The 21,865-nt window shown below is 44.2% G+C and overlaps 1 protein-coding gene across 1 annotated transcript; it reads left to right on the top strand.

Annotated features, from left to right (window-relative positions):
• Positions 1 to 731: 731 nt before the first annotated feature.
• On the top strand, positions 732 to 7,760 carry LOC125543404 (Protein kinase superfamily protein). Its single transcript, XM_048706734.2, has 8 exons — positions 732 to 1,186; positions 4,054 to 4,747; positions 4,872 to 4,976; positions 5,199 to 5,321; positions 5,611 to 5,781; positions 5,864 to 5,993; positions 6,914 to 7,123; positions 7,340 to 7,760. The coding sequence occupies exons 2-8, from the start codon at positions 4,077 to 4,079 to the stop codon at positions 7,466 to 7,468; spliced, it is 1,539 nt and encodes a 512-aa protein (XP_048562691.1). The 5' UTR covers positions 732 to 1,186; positions 4,054 to 4,076; the 3' UTR covers positions 7,469 to 7,760.
• Positions 7,761 to 21,865: the final 14,105 nt, after the last annotated feature.

The following is a 21,865-nucleotide window of genomic DNA, read 5'->3' as shown; positions in this document are numbered from 1 at the left end:
GGGCAACCACTACTTCTACCACCACCTGCCAGCGGCGGCCTGCAGCCAGGCAACTCACCTCACCTCGCCACCATTTGAGTTTCTTCGGAGATACACAAAACAAAAGAAAAGCGCAAGAGCAAAGCAAGCATGCGAAATGTTCCACACATACCACTTACCAACCTTCTCTCCAGTCCTCCCTCTTTCCCCGCCCCTCCCCAAAATCTAAAGGAATAAAGCCACTCTTAGTCTTAAGCTTTGTCGGGATTCATCTGTGGGCAGGGTCAGTCCCTTGCTTCTTCCTCGGCCGGGTGATGTAGCTGCTGCTGCTGCTACTGTGGCCGATCCGTCTCCTACTGTTTCGCTCGTGCCTTGTGGTTTAATTTGCCCAAGAGGCAGGCGGAGGAGGAAATCTGGAGATCTCTCAGGTGGACTCTCATCTTGTTCCTCTGCTTGCCCGCTGCTACAATGCGCCTCTGTTTGGTGCGCCTTTTTTGCGTTTCTTATTTTGGATCTTAGGCTGCTCTCGAGGGCTCTTCTCGCCCTTTTGAGTTTTCTGGCCAAATACTTTTTCTAGTTGGTTAAGTTTTCGGAAGAACGGAAAAAATGCTACAATTATTTGGGAGAAGTCTTGATAAACTATCACCATTCTTTGTAAAATATAGAAATCGAGCTAGAAAAGAACTGAAAAACAAAGCAACCTCCTTTCCTCCATAGCGACAGGATGTGAATGTTTCTCCAACCTTGCCTAGCTGCTTGATTACCACTACTCCACTACCACTAGTACTCTACTCGGTGCTAGTTTGGTGTAGGTTGCTTCACGTGTTAAACGCCCGCACGCCATGATCCAGCTACACTTTCTCCACTGCTGAAAGCATTGAGGCCCCCGGTCAGGCCGCCGACGCATTTGGTTGTCCCCGCCGGCGGGGGTTTTCAGCCCTACCCCCTCACTTCCCTGGGCGTCAAATCCACACCTCCCGACGTCGGGAGCACGTCCTCCGCCTCCCTCCGGCGCGAGCACGTCCTCTCCTTCCTGCAACCTCCCTCGTGAGCAGCGGCGGGCTCAGCCTCATCACGCTCGCATCTTCTTCTCTCTCGCACCAGTAGCGACGCCTCGGGTGGTCATCTCCATCCTGCGACCTCCACCTCCCTCCGGATCTGCTCCTCTTCCGGCCTTTCCCGAGCAGATCCGGTGGCTTCTCTCCAAGTAATTGGTTCCATCCCTCCATATTACAATGTATTCAGATCTATTGCTTGTTGAATTTTCTGGGAAGTCAATTGATTCGTTGGTTTATTCATGCCCAGGATTATTGAGCGATTTTATTTGAAAATTAGTGTTGGGTTGAATGAGTGTAGACTATAGTTGTAACAACAGTTTGCAAGGCATCAGCAGCAACTCACTAGTTTATTCTTTGCAAATTAAATTAGCCAGTGAACTACATTCCCCATTTGTTTGATGTTGACGTCTTCGGCGTGCTTTAGCCGAATCATTGATCACCGAGGATGAAGTGAGCATGCCCCTCTTCTGCTCAGTTTACAAATAATGTCTCATGAAGGTTGTACCAATCACTATTATTTGATTAAGTTGAGCAATTGTAGGTTGCTTCTTGATTACAATTCATGACACAGACGCATAGGTAGTTATTGTTCGATGCCTGCTAAGAATATGAGCTTCGTATCTGTTCACATTTCTGATATAGATTTTCCTATTTTTGTTGCTCAAGTACTTTTTGACTTCTAGACCAAAACTGGTATAGATGATAAATGGAAGATCGAATCTAAAATGTCAGCACTTTGTCATTTTCTTTACAAGGGATTTACCTAGTAAGCATTTTCCACTGTTATGATATCAACCTAGTTTAAACTAAATGGTGTCTTCGAAACAAATGGAACATATACACTAACGTCATTTTCAGTTTGCAAGACAACAGTATGCTGGCCAAAAATTTCAGCCTGAATCTGCTCCATAGCTCTGTTATGTTGGATATGGCCCAAGACGCTTCTTTCTTAATCTTCTCTATTTTAGCAAGTTCTTGAAATTTTGCTAGCACTAGATGTCTAGATGCAGCTTGTGCTGGACTTGGTGCAGAATTGTGTACAGGAAGGTTCTTTTTTTGTTAAAGGCCACATTGTTTTTCAAGCCCTGACATCATTTTCTTGAGCAAACTTCTAAATGTTCCATTATAGTATCAATTTATAAACTCATTTAAAAGAGGAAATGCGCTAACTCTTGTTAAATGCTATTATAAAAAATGAGGATGACTTTTCTGTAATTTATGCAAAAGGGTATCTAGTACCTTTTCAGAAGTATCTGGTCAACTTTGGCCATTTAATTGGTCATAATTCAGCTCAGTGATCCATCGACAATCAGTGTTCATTCCTCAGACTATTTCACTGGGATTATGGATTATGGTTATCCAATTCTACAAAAAAACGGTGAAGTTCTCATGTCAGTTGTTCACTTGTTCTGGTGGTGATAGAATTATAACAGGTTGGTAGTTGCTTTTGTGAAGCTCCTTTGTCAGTGTGAATCACATATACACACATGAGGGTTTTGCCGTTTGCATGTTAATCGCTTGTGAAAAACTCATAAGGTGTGAGAGTTCTTCATTGCTCGTTCTGTACTTACAGTTTCTTATCATCTGCTAGGAGTTTTGGTTTTCTTGTACTGGTCAGCCTTGCATGATGAAAATAGCATTTGATATATTTTGCTTCTGCTAGTAAACTTGCTCCGAAAAATCACAATCTGATAGCTTATCTTGGTCAAAAAAATTTGGTACGATTTAGGGACAAGTTGAATCTGTACTTGCACAGTTCATGGTGCAATAATGAAATTCCACTCTGATGATCAGAAGTAATGAAGAGTTTCCCGTTTAAATTCATGAGAAACCATATACCAAATGCATCCCAACAGAATCATTTGTTTGTAAATCACAACGACGCTTGAAGAAACCATTTTCTTTTGTAATATTACTTTAGTTGTATTGCTCCAGTTTATCCCAAATAGCATCAACTTGTTGCTTGAGTACATGACTAACTAGAATGGTGAGCCTTTTCACTAGTCTTACCATCATCTCTTTATGCAAACCTATTTATGCTTGAAAACAATGTTCCAAAACTGTTGTAGTATGAAGCAGTTTACCAAATTGTTGTATTCTGAAACTGCCGTTGACTTCCTAATTGTTTCTTGTAATTTGGGAAACGTCGAGCTGCGGTTCCCAACCGATGTGCAGTGGAGAAAAGCCAGGAGTGACCATTGCCTTTCAGCTTGCCTGTTCAGAAGTCTCACCACCCCGGACATGATGATGTTATATTTTAGTTTTTTTGTTCTAAGACATAGGTCCAGGACAACCCTGCAGTTCTTGCATTTGCATCAGCATTTCTGATAGACAATATTGATTCATTCCAATTTGTGTTCACCTTGCAGTTCTAAAATTCAGAACTTGTTGAGCAGTGATGCTCTTATTTACAATGGTTGCTCTTGTTCTAGTACATATACCTGGCTGCAATATTACTAGTGGCATATGAAAATAGTCCAGAAAACAACTTGATTGCAGTGATAGATCGTTACTAGCTGCAATATTTGCAAAATTATTGTTTTCATACTGAATTCGGACTTGTTTGTGTGCCTGGAGCAAACCCCCTGTTGCCTATTGCCAAACAACCAAAGGGAAAGGGGGAGATCATCCCCACGGGAGAAGGGGGTCCCTTGTGCCCGTGAAAATTCCCCACATGGGTTTGCTACCCTGGGTTTTCCTTCCCTTGCAACCAAACAAAGCCTGAGGGAAATTAAATGCGCTAGCTGTCGATCCCTGTACGTGTATGTGTCGGTGCTGCGATCGGTCGCCATCGTGGGAATTTATTCCCCTTGTTCAGCCTCAGAGTAACACCTTGTCCTTGATTCCCTTCCAACCCAAGATCATGTCTTAATTACCGCAATTTAATTCGGGAATCCGTCATTCTTTATGGGCTTGTACCGTGGACGTAGATGCTCACAGTTGCGTTTAATTAGCTGCAATGTCTGATCTGTGGAGCTGTGCAACATGGGTACCTAACAGTTTTGCTTGTATGTAGGATCAGGACACTGGTAGTCCACTATGGAGGCGCCTTCGTCATCCCCTACTCTGCAAGATCATCTCTCCCGGCCAACTGGCCCCTTGCATCTCAAAGTATGGGAGGTTGTATGCATTGCCTTGGGAGTGTTCATGGCGGTCATCTTCTTTTTAACTGTCTGGCTCACTATGCGGAGTAGGAAGAGGACCAGACGAGCATCTGCAAATATCCCAGTCACCCAAATCCCTGCCATTTCCAAGGAAATCAAGGAAGTGAGGGTGGAGCAAGTCCCTGCAACTGACTTTGGGGCGCATGACGGAGTCCTGCTAACGATCCAAGACAAGCCTGGTGACCGGGAATCAGACAAGGTCATGGTCCATTTGGGTGTAAGCAAATCGAGACGTGGGGATGAGAGCCACTCAGGGTCATTCCGTTACATGGACAAGGATGCAGGCTTTCAATCAGCTGAAGAAGGAGGGTCGGGAACTTTTCGTCAAGCTTCAACTCATGGAATAACCGCCCCTTCACCTTTGGTTGGCTTGCCAGAGTTCTCCTACCTTGGCTGGGGTCATTGGTTTACTTTGAGGGATTTGGAACTTGCCACTAACCGTTTTTCCAAGGATAACATTATTGGTGAGGGTGGATATGGTGTAGTTTATCGTGGTGAGATCGTCAATGGCACTCCTGTTGCTGTCAAAAAGCTTCTCAATAACCTGTAAGAATTGCCTTATCACAATTAGGCCTGCCTGTTTACACTGCCCATATATGTTCCTCCGTAACAGAACATCCTGCTTTATATTGAATTTATTTTTATCAAATGATGTTATTTGATCTTGTAGAGGGCAAGCTGAGAAGGAATTCAGAGTAGAAGTTGAGGCTATTGGTCATGTTCGCCACAAGAACTTAGTCCGTCTTCTTGGTTACTGTGTGGAGGGTACTCAGAGGTACTTTGTACTGTCTTTCACTGTCATATTCCTGTTATATCTCTATTATCATTGGTCACATATCGCATTTACAAGAGAAAAACATATCCTTGGTACATGTATTACCAAGCAAATCATTTTATTCTTGACCTTCAATGCTCTGCAGAAAAATAAAACTCGTTTAACTGCAATGATTGTATGGAATTCTGTTGCATCATTCCTTACTTCAAGTGACCTTTTCAGGATACTTGTCTATGAATATGTGAACAATGGAAACCTAGAGCAATGGCTTCATGGAGCTATGAGTCACCGGGGCTCCCTTACATGGGAGGCCCGCATAAAGATTCTTCTAGGGACAGCTAAAGCGTGAGTTCTCCCTGAAATGTCCTTTCTTTCTGCTAATGCCGTGTCATTTATTCTTTATCTTGCCAATTGGATAATGCAATCATAAAGGTCCCGAAATTGCATCATATTTCTACCTGGAGCTAATTCTACATTAAATAGTAATTGCTCTATAACATATTGTCATTCACGATGGAAGTGAGGCTTAAGCTGAATGAATTCCTAATACCATGTCTATCTTGTGTAACAATTTAATTCAATATTTTTCTCCTCCGAATTAACCATGTAAATACTTTCATTCAATTCATTGCAGGCTTGCTTACTTGCATGAGGCAATTGAACCGAAAGTCGTGCACCGTGATATCAAATCTAGCAATATTTTGATTGATGATGATTTTGACGCTAAAGTATCAGATTTTGGTTTAGCCAAGCTTCTTGGTGCCGGCAAGAGTCATGTAACTACTCGGGTTATGGGAACCTTTGGGTATGTTGGGCAACTAATGAGCTAGAGTACAGTTACACTATGTTAGTGATAGTTAATAATGTGCTGCATTTACTCATTGCAGCTATGTGGCACCAGAATATGCGAACACTGGACTGTTGAATGAGAAAAGTGACATTTACAGCTTTGGAGTTGTTATTCTAGAGGCAATTACAGGGAGGGATCCTGTTGACTATGGTCGCCCGGCAAATGAGGTATTTGTGAGTTGTCAAAACTGTTTGTTAGATGCATTCTGCTTGTTTTTAATACCATCAAGTGGCAAGATATCATTAGGACGGTAACATTAGGATGCTTCTTATCTCAAGCAGCATTTGTGGCACTAAATTAGTATCACTAGATTCGTTGTGAAATGTACTTTCATAATATACCAATTTGATGTTATATATGCTAGTACTCTTTTGTATAAAGTTGGTCAAAATTTGAAAACTTCGACTTAAGACAAAAGGTAGAAGTACACTTGTTCGCGGACGGAGGGAGTACATATTATCATTTACCAGTTTACACCCTTGTTAACTTGATAGTGTTCATCTATGCATAAATAGCATAACTTGGTCATTCAGAGCCTTGCCAGTACATCTTTATGCACCATGAGGTTGCGAATTAATCCTCAACAACAACAACAACAACAACAACAACAACAAAGCCTTTAGTCCCAAACAAGTTGGGGTAGGCTAGAGGTGAAACCCATAAGATCTCGCAACCAACTCATGGCTCTGGCACGTGGATTGCAAGCTTCCACGCACCTCTGTCCATAGCTAGCTCTTTGGTGATACTCCAATCCTTCAGGTCTCTCTTAACGGACTCCTCCCATGTTAAAGGCTGCGAATTAATCCTCAGCCTTTGTAAATTTCTAGGCATGTGCTAGGGGCACACTCGCATGCGTTGTGTGCACGTGTTGCAGTGTGCATGCTTGTCCGTCTATGTTGTGGTCTGAAGAGGGCATAACTTGATCACTTGTAGGATAGAATACTATTGACCACATTGAATTATAAAAATACATTGCTCATAAATATCTTTCATGTGATGCGTAGTGTCTTGCATTGTCTCTTCAGTGAAATCAGGGGGTCATTCCTTGCGATATTCCAACTAACACATGATTTTGTGTCGTTTGCAGGTAAATCTGGTTGACTGGTTAAAAATGATGGTTGCTAGCAGGCGTTCAGAGGAGGTGGTGGATCCCACCATAGAGACACGGCCTTCGACAAGGGTTCTCAAGCGTGCACTTCTAACAGCTTTGAGGTGCGTGGATCCGGATTCAGAAAAGAGACCGAAGATGGGTCAAGTTGTGCGGATGCTGGAGTCAGATGACCCAATTCCTCGTGTGGTACGTAATGTTTTTTGAAAGATAAAAAAAGCAACTTCATCCTTGTTTATGTCATGCATGTATTCTTAGTTACTTTTAATTGTTTTTTTCGATACATTTCATGTGAATGTGTGGTGGGATGGAACCATTCATTCAATGAACTCACACTTGTTCTCATATATGTTGACCATTGATTAATTATGATAATACTGAAAGCAGAAAAAATGATGTGAGCAGGACAGGAGATCGAGGCATAACCGCGGGGGGAGCACCGAAATGGACTCCCAACGGGAGAACTCCGACACGGACAAGAGTGACAACCCAGATTCCAAACCGAGCAGGAGCAGAGCATCATCTTCCAAATGAGCACACAAGCACTCACATTTCTCCAACAAGCTAGTAACGATGGAAGCTTTGACCACAAAAGGGCTGATGAAAAACGTGTATTTCGTGTTGTTTCTGGACGGTTGTAACATTTTTATGTATGATTTATTTGTAGAGGCTATTCGTTTTCTACTACCTAACAATTTATTTGTACCTACACCAGTTGTTGACGATGATGTGCTGCTGTAAGTTGTTAACAGTGCCGTGTACAGTTGTAGGCTCATGAGTACTGGCACAAGAGAGTGTCTTGTGAATTTAATGGAAAGTTGTTGTCCGTCCTCTTCTCAAATAGGCATTTCATTTCATGAAAAGGCAAAGAGTGACCAAGCAAGAAGCACATCGTCCATTGCTTTGCTCGCTAGGAGAGGTCGAGAGGCCACCACACCTGCCCAACGTACAACAGCACGAGCCCCCACCAAGGGAGGAAGAAAATGAGATCCCACCACACCAAACCTCACCTCACCTCACCACACATGTACAACAGCAGCCCACTGCATGCGCGCGCGGTGGCTGAGCCGGCAGATGGGTTGCTTGGCCGGGTGTGCAGCAGCGGGGCCAGAGCCTTGACGACGATGCTCAGTTTGGCCGGAAATCCGCCTCGTACTGCACGCACAGGGCAACCACGGCAGCCATCTGTTTGCCACAACATAAAAATATGGTGAGTCCTCACTGTCACTGCTAATTACGTACTCAAGAAAATGGTTCCTTGTTGTAACAATAAGCAATGTGCCTCTAACACTCTTGTCTGCGCCGATTTAGCATAGATAGATAGTAGTACTCCCTCCGTCCGAAAATACTTGTCATCAAAATGGATAAAAGGAGATGTATCTAGACATATTTTAGTTTTAGATACATCCCTTTTTGTCCATTTTAATGACAAGTATTTCCGGACAGAGGGAGTACTAATTACGGCGAATATGGAACACAATAATCTGTTTCAGGTCTACTTCCAGCATGTCACACCTGCATCCCCTTGACGCAGTGGGCAGCTGTGGTTGGCTGGGCCGGGTTCGGCTCACCTGCTGGGTTCCCAGCAGGAATTATTGTGCAGAGCAAATAGGTGAGTTCCACGTGTTCTTGTGGGCCTAGAGCTTCAATTAACTTAAATTTAATTTATTACAACTGTTATGGTGATGGTTGATTTTATGAGCTCACTAGTAGAAAAGGGGGCAATGGTCCAGGCCGGGTCAGCCCATTAGTCCCGGTTCAGTCCAGAACCGGGACCAATGGGGGCATTGGACCCGGTTCGTGAGCCCAGGGGGCCGGCCGGGCCACGTGGGCCATTCGTCCCGGTTCGTCTGGACCTTTTGGTCCCGGTTGGTGGGACGAACCGGGACCAATGGGCCTGGCTCCTGGCCCACCATCATTGGTCCCGATTGGTGGCCTGAACCGGAACCAAAGGCTGCCCTTTAGTCCCGGTTCATGTCACGAACCGGGACCAATGAGGTGCCTATATATACCCTCGCCCGCGAGCAGAGCACTCCAGTGCTCTGTTTTTCTGTGGCCGGCGAGGGGAGGGGTTTGTGGTGCTCTAGCTCACCTCCTATGCACATGAGGTGTTCAATGAAATGCCCGAGCCACACTAGTTAAGCTTTCTCCTCTCGAAGCTCGACCTCAAAGCTCCATTTTCCTCGAGATTTGTCTAGATTTAGCGGTCCGTCACGCCCCACCTCCGTCTTCACCGCCGTCGATCACCCACGCCGATCTCATCACCGACACCACCGTGGTGAGCCTCTTGTTCTTATCTTCTTTCTAAAATGAAAAATATTCTTACTTGTATGTTTAGATAGATACTTGTATCATTTTCTTACTTTTATTATTGCATCTTATATAGTGCGATGGTTTTGGTATCCGCCCCCGTCGGCCCTCGTCCTGTCTATGATTCGGATGTGGTATATATATTATCTTTATAACTATTGGTTCATTTATTGTTTAGGAAAATTATGCGGACCAACGTGACATAGATTTTATTTATCTAGGATGTATGTGAACCGGAAAGTCCAACCGACTCTATTGTCGAGAGGTTAAATTTAGTTGAAGAAGAAAACAATTTCTTGAAGGAAAAAATAAAAAAAATTGAGGAGGAGAAGATGATATTGGAGTTGCATGTTGCGGATGTCGTCGATGACCACAAGATCAAGATGGATGCAATGCGCTTGAAGATTAGAAAGATTAGAAAATATGCCATTCACACCGAGGCTTGATATCATTATGCCGTTGGATCAATTGTTACCTTGGTTGCGATTATGATCGCCTTTGTTTTCGCATTTAAATGTTTTACATAGTTTCAATGTATGGTTTAATTAATTAGATGCTCTGGAGAGCTATATGTTGTTAGATGAGAACTATGTATGTACTTTGGTTTTAATGGGATGATGAACTTCTATTAATTTGGACACTTAATTATATATAATGCACGCAGATGAACCGGCAATGGATGTACGGTGACAGACACACCTCCGAGTACATTAATGGCGTGCATGAGTTTCTTGATGCGGCTGAGGCAAACAAGCAAAATGGTTTTATGTGTTGTCCATGCACTAAATGTGGGAATACGGTGTCTTACTCTAACCGGAAAATCCTTCACACCCACCTGCTTTACAAGGGTTTCATGCCACACTATAATGTTTGGACGAGGCACGGAGAAATATGGGTTATGATGGAAGACGACGAAGAAGAAGAGTACGATGACAACTATGTGCCCCCTGAATACCGTGATGCTGCAACGGGGGAGCTGGTGAAGATCAAGAGGAACCAGACGATGTGCCCAATGATGCTGCAATGGGTGAAGCTGCTGAAGATTAAGAGGAACCAGATGATGTGCCCGATGATGATGATCTCCGCCGGGTCAAGGACGCAATGCGAAAGTCAAAAGGAGAAGCTGAAGTTCGATCGCATGTTAGAGGATCACAAAAAGGGTTGTACCCCAATTGCGAAGATGGCAACACAAAGCTCGATACCGTACTGGAATTGCTGCAGTGGAAGGCAGAGAATGCTGTGCCTGACAAAGGATTTGAGAAGCTACTGAAAATATTGAAGAAGAAGCTTCCAAAGGATAACGAATTGCCCGACAGTACATACGCAGCAAAGAAGGTCATATGCCCTCTAGGATTGGAGGTGGAGAAGATACATGCATGCACTAATGACTGCATCCTATACTGCGGTGCATACAAGGATCTGAACGCATGCCCGGTATGCGGTGCATTGCGGTATAAGATCAGACGAGATGACCCTGGTGATGTTCACGGCGAGCCCCACATGAAGAGGGTTCCTGCGAAGGTGATGTGGTATGCTCCTATAATACCATGGTTGAAACGTCTGTTCAGAAACGGAAAGCATGCCAAGTCGATGCGATGGCACAGTGAGGACCGTAAGAAAGACGGGAAGTTGAGAGCACCCGCTGATGGGTCGCAGTGGAGAAAAATCGTGAGAAAGTACTGGGATGAGCTTGCAAAGGACCCAAGGAACGTATGGTTTGCTTTAAGCGCGGATGGCATTAATCCTTTCGGGGAGCAGAGCAGCAATCACAGCACCTGGCCTGTGACTCTATGTATGTATAACCTTCCTCCTTGGATGTGCATGAAGTGGAAGTTCATTATGATGCCAGTTCTCATCCAAGGCCCTAAGCAACCCGGCAACGACATTGATGTGTACCTAAGGCCATTAGTTGAAGAACTTTTATAGCTGTGGAATGGAAACGGTGTACGTACGTGGGATGAGCACAGACAAGAGGAATTTAACCTAAAGGCGTTGCTGTTCGTGACCATCAACGATTGGCCCGCTCTCAGTAACCTTTCAGGACAAACAAACAAAGGATACCACGCATGCACACACTGTTTAGATGACACTGAAAGTATATACCTGGACAAATGAAGGAAGAATGTGTACCTGGGCCATCGTCGATTTCTTTCGACCAACCATCAATGTCGAAAGAAAGGCAAGCATTTCAAAGGCGAGGCAGATCACCGGAAGAAGCCCGCCATGCGTACCGGTGATCACGTACTTGCTATAGTCAATGATTTACACGTAATCTTTGGAAAGGGTCCCGGCACACTAGCTGTTCTGAATGACGCTGAGGGACACACACCCATGTGGAAGAAGAAATCTATATTTTGGGACCTACCCTACTGGAAAGACCTAGAGGTCCGCTCTTCAATCGACGTGATGCACGTGACAAAGAACCTTTGCGTGAACCTGCTAGGCTTCTTGGGCGTGTATGGAAAGACAAAAGATACACCTGAGGCACGGGAGGACCTGCAACATTTGCACGAAAAAGACGGCATGCCTCCGAAGCAGTATGAAGGTCCTGCCAGCTACGCTCTTACGAAAGAAGAGAAAGAAATCTTCTTTGAATGCCTGCTTAGTATGAAGGTCCCGACTGGCTTCTCGTCGAATATAAAGGGAATAATAAATATGCCAGAGAAAAAGTTGCAGAACCTAAAGTCTCATGACTGCCACGTGATTATGATGCAACTGCTTCCGGTTGCATTGAGGGGGCTTCTATCGGAAAACGTCCGATTAGCCATTGTGAAGCTATGTGCATTCCTCGATGCAATCTTTCAGAAGGTGATCGATCCAGAAATCGACCAAGGCTAAGGAGTGATGTGGCGCAATGTCTTGTCAGTTTCAAGCTGGTGTTCCCACCATCCTTCTTCAATATCATGACGCATGTCCTAGTTCATCTAGTCGACGAGATTGTCATTCTGGGGCCCGTATTTCTACACAATATGTCCCCCTTTGAGAGGTTCATGGGCGTCCTAAAGAAATATGTCCTTAACCGCGCTAGGCCAGAAGGAAGCATCTCCATGGGCCATCAAACAGAGGATGTCATCGGGTTTTGTGTTGACTTCATTCCTGGCCTTAAGAAGATAGGTCTCCCTAAATCGCGGTATGAGGGGAGACTGACTGGAAAAGGCACGCTAGGAGCAGACTCAATAATATGCAGGGACGGGCATTCTTGGTCTCAAGCACACTACATAGTTCTACAGAACTCTACCTTGGTGACCCCGTATGTCGATGAACACAAGAACAGTCTGCTCTCTAAACACCCGGAGCAGTGCGACGGCTGGATTACATGTGAACACATTAGGACTTTCAGCAGTTGGTTGGAAGCACGTCTCAGAGGTGACAACACTGTTTGTGATGAGTTGTACTTGTTGTCCAGGGGACCATCTATGACTGTATTGATTTACAAAGGATACGAGATAAATGGGAATACATTTTACACGATTGACCAAGATCAAAAGAGCACCAACCAAAACAGCGGTGTCCGCTTTGATGCAACAACCGAGAAGGGAAAAGACACATATTATGGTTACATAGTGGACATATGGGAACTTGACTACGGACAAGATTTTAAGGTCCCTTTGTTTAAGTGCAAATGGGTCAATCTGTCAGGAGGCGGGGTACATGTAGACCCACAGTACGGAATGACAACAGTCGATCTGAAAAATCTTGGGTACACTGACGAACCGTTCGTCCTAGCCAATGATGTGGCACATGTTATCTATGTGAAGGACATGTCTACCAGATCGAGAAAAAGAAAAGATAAGGAAACAAATACATCATACGATGAGCCAAAGCGCCAGATAGTTCTTTCAGGAAAAAGGGACATCCTGGGAGTGGAGGGCAAGACAGACATGTCTAAAGATTATGAAAAGTTTCATGAAATTCCTCCCTTCAATGTCAAGGCTGACCCAAGCATCCTGATAAACGATGAAGATTATCCATGATTACGGCGCAATAAGCAAATGACACAAGCGAAGAAAAAGTGAAGACTTTCTCCCGCAACTATTATGATGATATCATGCCAAATTTGTAACAGACGAGTATGCTATGCCAACTTTTTCAGAGTTCATTTGAAAACTATGAATTTAGGTCGAATTTTCTCTATAGGTGCATCTATGTTCATTTTTTAGTAAAGTTAATCACAAACTTATGATTCACACAAATTTCAAAGAATTCAAATTTTAACTATTAAAATTTGAAAACTAATGGCACTAACAGAAAGTTTATATTTTTTCTAAAACTAATGGCACTAACAGAAAGTTTATAATTTTGCTGACCTAAAAGCAAAAAGAATTAAAAAATAAAGCAAGAAACAAAAATAAATAATACAGAAAACAAAACAAAAAACTGGAAAAAAATAAAAATAGCAACAATAAGTATTTTTTTGTAAGTAGAAACAAAATAAAATAAATAAAGCAACAAAGAAAACAAAAAAACTAAAAAAGTGTTTTCAAATTTGAAAACTAATGGCACCAACAGAAAGTTTATAATTTTTCTAAAACTAAAAGCAAAAAGAATTAAAAAATAAAGCAAAAAACAAAAGAAAATAAATAATGCAGAAAACAAAAAAAAACTGGAAAAAAAATAGGGCTCTCCCCTGGCCCATGACCATTAGTCCCGGTTTGTGCCACAAACCGGGACTAAAGGGTTGGCCCTCGTTGCACCCGGAGTTTAGTCCCACCTCGCCAACCGAAGGGCACCCACACCTGTTTATAAGCCTGTCCCTCTCTGCGTTGTTGAGCTCCTCTCAAAGTGAAAATAGATGCCCCTATACAGGAAATTGGACCTAAATTCATAATGAATTTCTCTGAAATTCATAGAAATTGATTATGAATTTAGGTTTAATTTTCTCTATAGGTGCATCTATGTTCACTAACAGAAAAGTTTATAATTTTTGTGACCTAAAAGAAAAAAGAAATCACCAAAAAACTATAAGTATTTAGTTCTAAGTAGAAATGAAAAAATAAATAGCAAAAAAGAAAAAAATGCCTATAATATTTGTTATGACTAACTAAAATTACCAAATTGAGTATAATGATAAAACACAGTAATATTAAATAGCAGGAAAAAGATTGACTCAAAAATCAATTTTGTTAGTAAAGTTATTCATAAACTAGTGATTCACACAAATTTTAAAAAATTCAAATTTAAACTATTCAAATTTTAAAACTAATGGCACTAACAGAAAGTTTATAATTTTTGTGACCAAAAATAAAAAAGAAATCACTACAAAACTATAAGTATTTAGTTCTAAGTAGAAATGAAAAAATAAATAGCAAAAAAGAAAAAAAATGCCACCTACTGGGCCACCACGGCCTGAATATGACTAGAAACCCAACTATGGGCCAGGATTCAGGCCCGCAGCAGGCCCAGTAGGCCCACAGGCATTGCAGTGACAGATTAGGCCCGAAAGCCTGCAGTTGAGAGGAGCTCGAGAGGGTGGGCGCAGCAGCGCTTATAAACCACTCCCGAGCCCTCTCAACTAGCGAGGTGGGACTAAAATTTTGGGCGCGGGGCAGCACAAGGCCATTGGTCCCGGTTGGTGGGACGAACCGGAACCATAGGGTGGCATTGGTCCCGGTTCGTGGCACAAACCGGGACCAATGCCCCCCTTTAGTCCCGGTTGGTGCGAGCAACCGGGACCAAAGGTCGCCGCTTCCCGCCCTTTGGACTGCTGAAAAGAGGCCTTTGGTCCCGGTTGCTGGCACCAACCGGGACTAAAGGGGGAATTAGTCCCGGTTTACGCCACCAACCGGGACTAAAGCTTGGACTATATAACAAATACTTGTGAAAATTTTCAGTTTGCATCGCCAGTTCCCCCCTCCCCCGCCGACGACACCGTCAGGCTGCTCCACCTCGCCGTCTACACCGCCGCCGCCAACGTCGTCGCCTCCCCGAGCCCGCGCCGTCCTCATCGCCGGCATCCCCGAGCCCGCCGTCCTCGTCGTCCCCGTCGCTGCATGCCTCCCCGAGCCCACCCCTCCTCGTCCCTGTCGCCGGCCGCGCGCCGTCCCAAGACCGCCGTCCCCGTCACCGCGTGTCGCCCCGAGCCCGCCGTCCTCGTCGCCGGACTCCTGCCATCGCCGCCCCCCTCGAAGTGAGCCCCCCCTTTCCCATGGTCCCGATTGAGTGCGGCCCTTGCTCTCTGCCCCTGCTCCATGGTCGCCGCCGGCCCCGGCGCATTGAAGAGCAGAAGGAGAGGAGAAGGAGAGGAGAGGAGAAGGAGTGGAGCAGCAGCAAACTTTTCTGAAATTTCTGATTTTTTTACAGATATGAACAGTGCATATAGAGGGTGTTTGATCAAATGCTAGATGGCTTTGGGCATTTTTAGGATTTATGATATTTTTTGTGGTGAGGTACTGATGCAAGACAAAGGTGATGGCAAAATTTCAGAATTTTTTGATTGGTTTAGAATAGGTTTTCAGCAAGGAATTTGAATCTGGTTCAAATTTCATTTGAATGAAATTTAAAAAAATTAAACTATGGATCAGAAGGTTTTTGGTAAAATGGAGTGTGGGTACTGTCATGAAGTTGGAGTAATTTTTGTGGTTGTATAAGAGTTAGGAAAATTTAGAATGTGCTAAATATGTCAAAAATGTGTTTTTGTTCATACAAAGTTTTTTGTTCATAGAAAGTTTTTTGTTCATAGGCAGAAAGTTTTTATATATGACTATGGATATATGAGCAATGATGATCCATGGATGTATGCATTGATATATATGAGAAACGATGTTTCATAGAATATTTACCAAGTATATATGTATTTTTGTTCATAGCATTTTTTCCATTTATATATGTATGTGGCTATAGATGAATATATATGAGAAATGATGATCCATGAAAAAGTTTTATATATGCAAAAGTTACATTTTTAGAAAAGTTTTATATATCTAGCTAGGAAAGGAAGAAGAAAGAAAAAGGAGAGGAAAAACAAAAATAAGAAGAGGAAGAAAGGAGAAGAAGAGGAGAGGAAGAAGAGGAGAAATAAATAAGAAGAGGAAAAAAGAAGAAAAAGAAGAGGAGAAGAAGAAAGGAATAGAGGAGAAGAAGAAAAAAATAGAAATTTCTATTTTTTCTTCTTCTCCTCTATTCCTTTCTTCTTTTTTTTCTTCGATCTTCTCCTCTATTCCTTTCTTCTTCTACTCTATTTCCTCTCCCGATAACTTCAACACGAGGGGGGGTCGATATACCCCTCGGATAACTTCGACATGAGGGGCGGTCGATATATATACCCCCTCTCGACTGTGATAACTTATACCGCGGGAGCACCCCCCGACCCTCTCGCTCGACCAAAACTCTCGAGGACACCCAAACCCTAGAAAAAAACGATGTCGGTCTCCTACCCCCTCCCGCCGCGCCCCTACCCGACAAACTCTCTCAAGGCCACCCCAAACCCTTGAAGCGTTGTCGAGGCCACCCCAAACCCTAGAGAAGCAGCGTCGAGGCCACTAATTAATATATATGATTCCTTACTATGATTAGCTAGCTAGTTCTACGTTTGCCACTAATATATCCATCTGTCATGTTTGAATAATAATTGCCATGTTGTAAATATTTATAGAAACTATGGACACCGCCCGAGACGAAGCAAAAGAAGCGTTGTTGAGGGACATAATCGCAGAAGGAAGTGATGCCGTCTCGTTGTTTCTCAACGACACCGATGGTCTGGAAGGAGAGGGTGAAGAAGCTGGCTCCGGTGACCTAATGCCGGTGCAAGAAGAAGAACATGAGGACGGCTCTGGTGACCCAATGCCGGTGCAAGGAGACCGTGATGACGGCTCCGGCGACCGAACCGAGTCCGGCCAGGTATATATATTAGTTAAGCCTGTGCTGACTAGCTAATTGATGCATTCATTGTTTTGGTATGTACACATATTAATTAAGTCTTTGTTTTTTTTCTAGCCCTCCAGATCGAGCACAACTGAGGTAAAGAGACGAGGCCCGAAGAAAAAGTTGAGCTCGGATGAAAGGTTTGAGATCATAGCAATCGCGCCTGACGGCCAACCGATTGAACCCATCCGAACAAAGAACGCATTTGTTGCTCAGTGCGGGGTTCTGGTTAGGGACAAGATCCCGATCAGCATCCAGCAATGGTTAAAGCCGGCTACAGAAGACCCTGAGGTGTCTTACGTCAATGATATGCAGAAAAATGATCTTTGGACTGAGCTGAAGTCAAATTTCACCCTACTGCCAGAGGATGATCGGGAGAAGCCAGTTAAAGAGCAATTAATCAAGTCTTTTGCTCTTAAGAGGATGGTAGAACTATTCAGGAGGTGGAAGAAAGAGCTGAATAGGTTTGTCGATAAAAAAGAGACACCAGAATTCAAGGGCAGATATGAGAAGATCAGAGATCACTGGCCCGCATTTGTGGCCAACAAGACATCGGAAAAGAGTAAGAAGATGTCGGCGACAAATAAGAAAAATGCTGCGAAGAAGAAGCATCACCATCGCACGGGGTCAGGTGGCTACCTCTTAGCCCGGCCTAAGCGGGCCAAGGCTGAGAATGATCTGGTTGAAAAAGGGATCGAACCAGAGACAATGAACTAGCTAGACCGTTGCCGGACTTGGTTCTTCGGGGCTGGCGGAACCTTGGACCCTGTAACAGGGAAGTGCATTTGGACGGACGAGCAACTTAACATACCCTTGAAGAAGCTTCGGTAATATATCGCTGCAGCGCAGAAAGGGACGTTTCTTCCAGACAGAGAGAACGGCGAGCTCACAAAGGCCCTCGGAAATCCTGAGCACCCTGGACGGACACGAGGCACGCCAGGCTCCATTCCGTGGAAGGCTGGGTTTCCGGACGCAGGCGGTTACAAAAGCCACGAGAGGAGGAAAAAAGTGCAGCAGACCGAACTGCAGGCGCTGCACGCAAGGGTACAAGCGATAGAGGAACGAGAAGCAAATCGCAGCAAACGACTTGCCGAAACTTCCCCTGAAGCTACCCCGCCATCTCAGCGAAGAAGCAGCGTGGCTTCCACCGATCTGCTTCAGCCGGAGCTTGTCTTGATGGCTCCTACCAGCTATCCTGTGGATGCTATCACGGAGGCTCAAAATTGCCACCTTATGACACAATAATATGAAGGTCAAGGCGGCTGTTGGCTCTGTTTTTCCTAATGAACCCGGCGCAACTTTTCACTGCCGGCCGATTCTAGAAGGATATGCTAAGGTGATGGTGGATGAAATAACGGAGGGATTTGAGGACCTCTTGCTTGACCACCCTACCGGAGAAGGGGAGACTCGGCTGGGTTCTTCTCTGAAGACTCCATGCCTATGGCGGAAGGAGCTCATCAACCTTCCGAACTGGACGCCTCCGCCTCCTCCTCCTCCTCCAGTGAGTCAGGGCACTCCGCCTCCTCCACCGCCTCCTCCTCTGGCGAGTGACGATCAAGGCCCTCGGCCGGCTCCTTCTCCGGCGCGTGGCGGCACTCCGCCTCCTTCTCCGCCTGCGCCGGCGCACCCGAGCAGCCAGCCTCCTCCTTCTCCGCCTCATCAGCAAGGGCAGAAGAGACCCGCCGCCGCTCCGGCAGCTGCTCCGGCGCGTCGTAGTCCTTCTCCTCTGCCTCGTAAGCAAGTAAAGAAGACAGCCGCTCCATCTGTTCGGCCGGCGTCTAGCAGTACAGCCAGAGGCGGGAGGACATACAGATTCGGTCCTTCTCTGAAGACTCCAGAGAAGTTACCATACGAGAGGACCCCGGAGGAGAACGCGAAGATCGCGTGAACCGAAGTGGATGACTGGTTTCAAGGGTTGAAAGCAAAGAGACATCCACCTTCGGAGGAGAAGGTAGATCCGGTGAAAGTGAAGCGCACTCTGGCTGTCCTGGCAAAACCACCCAAGTCTCCGCCGAAAGGCAACTATGAGCGCATTATTGCAAAGACATGGGCCGAAGCGGAGCAGTCGGGAAGTACAGTCAGTGATCAAAGGCTGAAAGAACGACGAGCAGCTGGGAAACAAATTGGCCAGCTCGGCGAACAAGCGAAGCAATCGTGCCCCCCGCTCAAGGTGCCTAGCGACATTGTCGATCCGAGGATGGTGCCCGGTTATAGCAATCTTGATAATTACCTGCCCGACGATGTACATTATGATTCCATGGAGGTGCAGATACACAGATACGAGTACGGGAAGCCTCTCATCAAAGATGAAAAATCTCTATCAACGATGATGCGAAGATTGCATGATTGGTACTTGAAAATCTGCAGAGAGTCTGGGGGAGGAGTACTTTGTATGCAAGAGTTAAGCCGGAGCATGACCTCATTAGAATTGAACTGTTGCCTATTCCATTTGAGGAGTTCTATCAGTTTTTCAATCAATTGGCCCTCGATAAAGCAACGGTTACCTGCTACTGTCTGTAAGTACTAGCTACTACTTCTGTCATTAAGTCTCTCTATATAGCTCAGCTCTTTCATTGCATGTATTTATAATTATCCTTACTATATTATGCAGATTAAAGATCGCCGAATTGAAGAAAAGACAAATCGGTGATATTGGGTTCGTTAACACATATCTCATAGATGCAACTGAGGTTGAACATCGTCCCGAAGATACCGAGGCCAACTTTCTATGATCATTCAAAAGAAATGAACACAAAGATATAATACTCTTTCCTTACAACTTCAAGTGAGTGTTACTGTCTTGTGCATATTCGGTTTCCCTTATATATTAGTCCAGGTTATAGTAATGTAATTGATGAGTTATGCATGCGTGCGCAGGTTCCACTATATTCTCCTAGAGATTAGGCTTGAGTAGGGAGTAGTAACTGTCTTGGACTCTAGACGAAAAGATCCCCAGGAGTATGCGGACATGACTGAAATCCTTAAGAAGTAAGTTAAATCGATCATTATCCACCATATCAGCAACTTTGTTCATTTCCTGATATCAAGTAATTGTTTTCTTTGTCCGGCAGGGTTTGGAGAAAATTCATCAGAAAAGCTCCGGGACTGCCGAAGGAGCTGCAATTTAGACACCCGAAAGTAAGTACTATAGTAGCATGTTCCGCGCATCTCCTAGTGATTCAAGCGCTAGTTTCATCAATACCATTTGGCATTCTTGCTTATCAGTTTGATTGACCTCTATTTCTTGTAAAGTGGTTGTGGCAGGAATAAGGGAATGATTTCTGTGGATACTACGTCTGCGAGTCCATCCGCCACACGACCTGTGAGCGGGACGGGTGCTCTGACGAACAATATGAAGTGCGTAAATAACAATATTTACAATTTTATTTTATTACCATCATTTGTGTTGAGTTTCATTCATTCATATATATATATATATGTATTGACCCTCTTCTTCAAATTAGATGTTTCGGATGCGGAATGAACTCCTAGCACCAGATCGCATGCGAGCAATTCAAGAGGAATTGGCGGCATTCTTTCTTGACCACGTGATCGCTGAAGACGGAGAATACTATGTGGACCATGCGTCCATAATTTAGGAGATTATATTTGTAAGAGATAATTATTGTATATATGTAGCCGGTAGTGTCGAACGATAGATATACGAGAACTTGTTGCTCGACCAATCTCTCGGAGAAGGAGAGGTGGTCGATATCACTTCTCTCTGTATGCATATATGTTCATGACGATCTTCTGTTTCCTTCGTTTGCTTATTAGCTAGCTAGCATGTCTAGTCCTCTCTATACGTATGTATAGTACGTAGCGTCGACCAAGCACGGACATAAGAGAGGACATTTCTCTCTATTAATTAGCTATCTAACACAATATATGAAATACCTAAATTAACCCCCCAAAACCCCCAACCCCCCCCCCCTTTCAAAAAAAACAAAAACTCCAGCCACAGAAATGCTGACGCGTGGAGGCCTATTGGTCCCGGTTGGTGCCACCAACCGGGACCAAAGGCCCTCCTGCCTGGGCTCAGCGCGCAGGCCACGTGGAGGCCCATCTGTCCCGGTTCTGATTAGAACCGGGACTAAAGGGTCAGGGCATTAGTAATGACCCTTTAGTCCCGGTTCTGGAACCGGGACAAAATGTCCTTACGAACCGGGACAATAGGCCCGTTTTCTACTAGTGGCTGTCCATCCACCCTAATCTAACGGTTATTGCATATGTGCGTAAAAATTCAGGATGAAATACCTTGAAATGCGACATGTACAGAAAAAACAGATTTCTAGACTTTGAGGAAGCATCATGTGTGGAAAACCTCATATTTCTGTTTTCGTTTTTGTACAGCCCTCGTTTCAACGCATTTTGTCCTGAAAATTTACAAACTTGTACATTATGCCTCCATGCATATCTATTTTTTTCAGAAAAAATGAAATGTAAAAATATGAATTTTGAATTTTGCAAAAGGGGGCTTCCATGGAACTTGCCCTCCAAAAGCAATTTATGCTAGTTTGCTCTTTTATAAATAGTGAACCTGAAGATGATGATGGAGAAACATGTATTCGTTTATTTTCCGTGTACGAAAAGATTTCGTCACATTCTCATAAATGCATCCCAAAATTAGTAGCTCAAAAAACGTAGTAAATCTAAAAGTATTGATTATACATCTATAATTTCTCTAGAACGACCAACATAACTACAGCAGATCACAAGAATTGGAAAGATGCTCCTGGGCGAAGGAAACGAGAGGAACAA

This window comes from Triticum urartu, chromosome 3A (genome assembly GCF_056163025.1).
Source record: "Triticum urartu cultivar PI428250 chromosome 3A, HENAU_Tu73, whole genome shotgun sequence".
NCBI classification, from domain to species: Eukaryota; Viridiplantae; Streptophyta; class Magnoliopsida; order Poales; family Poaceae; genus Triticum; species Triticum urartu.
The sequence above is the reverse complement of the archived record's forward strand: the minus strand, read 5'-3'. Positions and strand labels throughout refer to the sequence as shown.

Coding starts and splice junctions, on each gene's coding strand:
- LOC125543404 (XM_048706734.2), top strand. CDS start 4,077: ATGGAGGCGCCTTCGTCATCCCCTACTCTGCAAGATCATCTCTCCCGG. Junction 4,977..5,198: donor TGTGTGGAGGGTACTCAGAG/GTACTTTGTACT, acceptor TGACCTTTTCAG/GATACTTGTCTATGAATATG. Junction 5,994..6,913: donor ATGGTCGCCCGGCAAATGAG/GTATTTGTGAGT, acceptor TGTCGTTTGCAG/GTAAATCTGGTTGACTGGTT.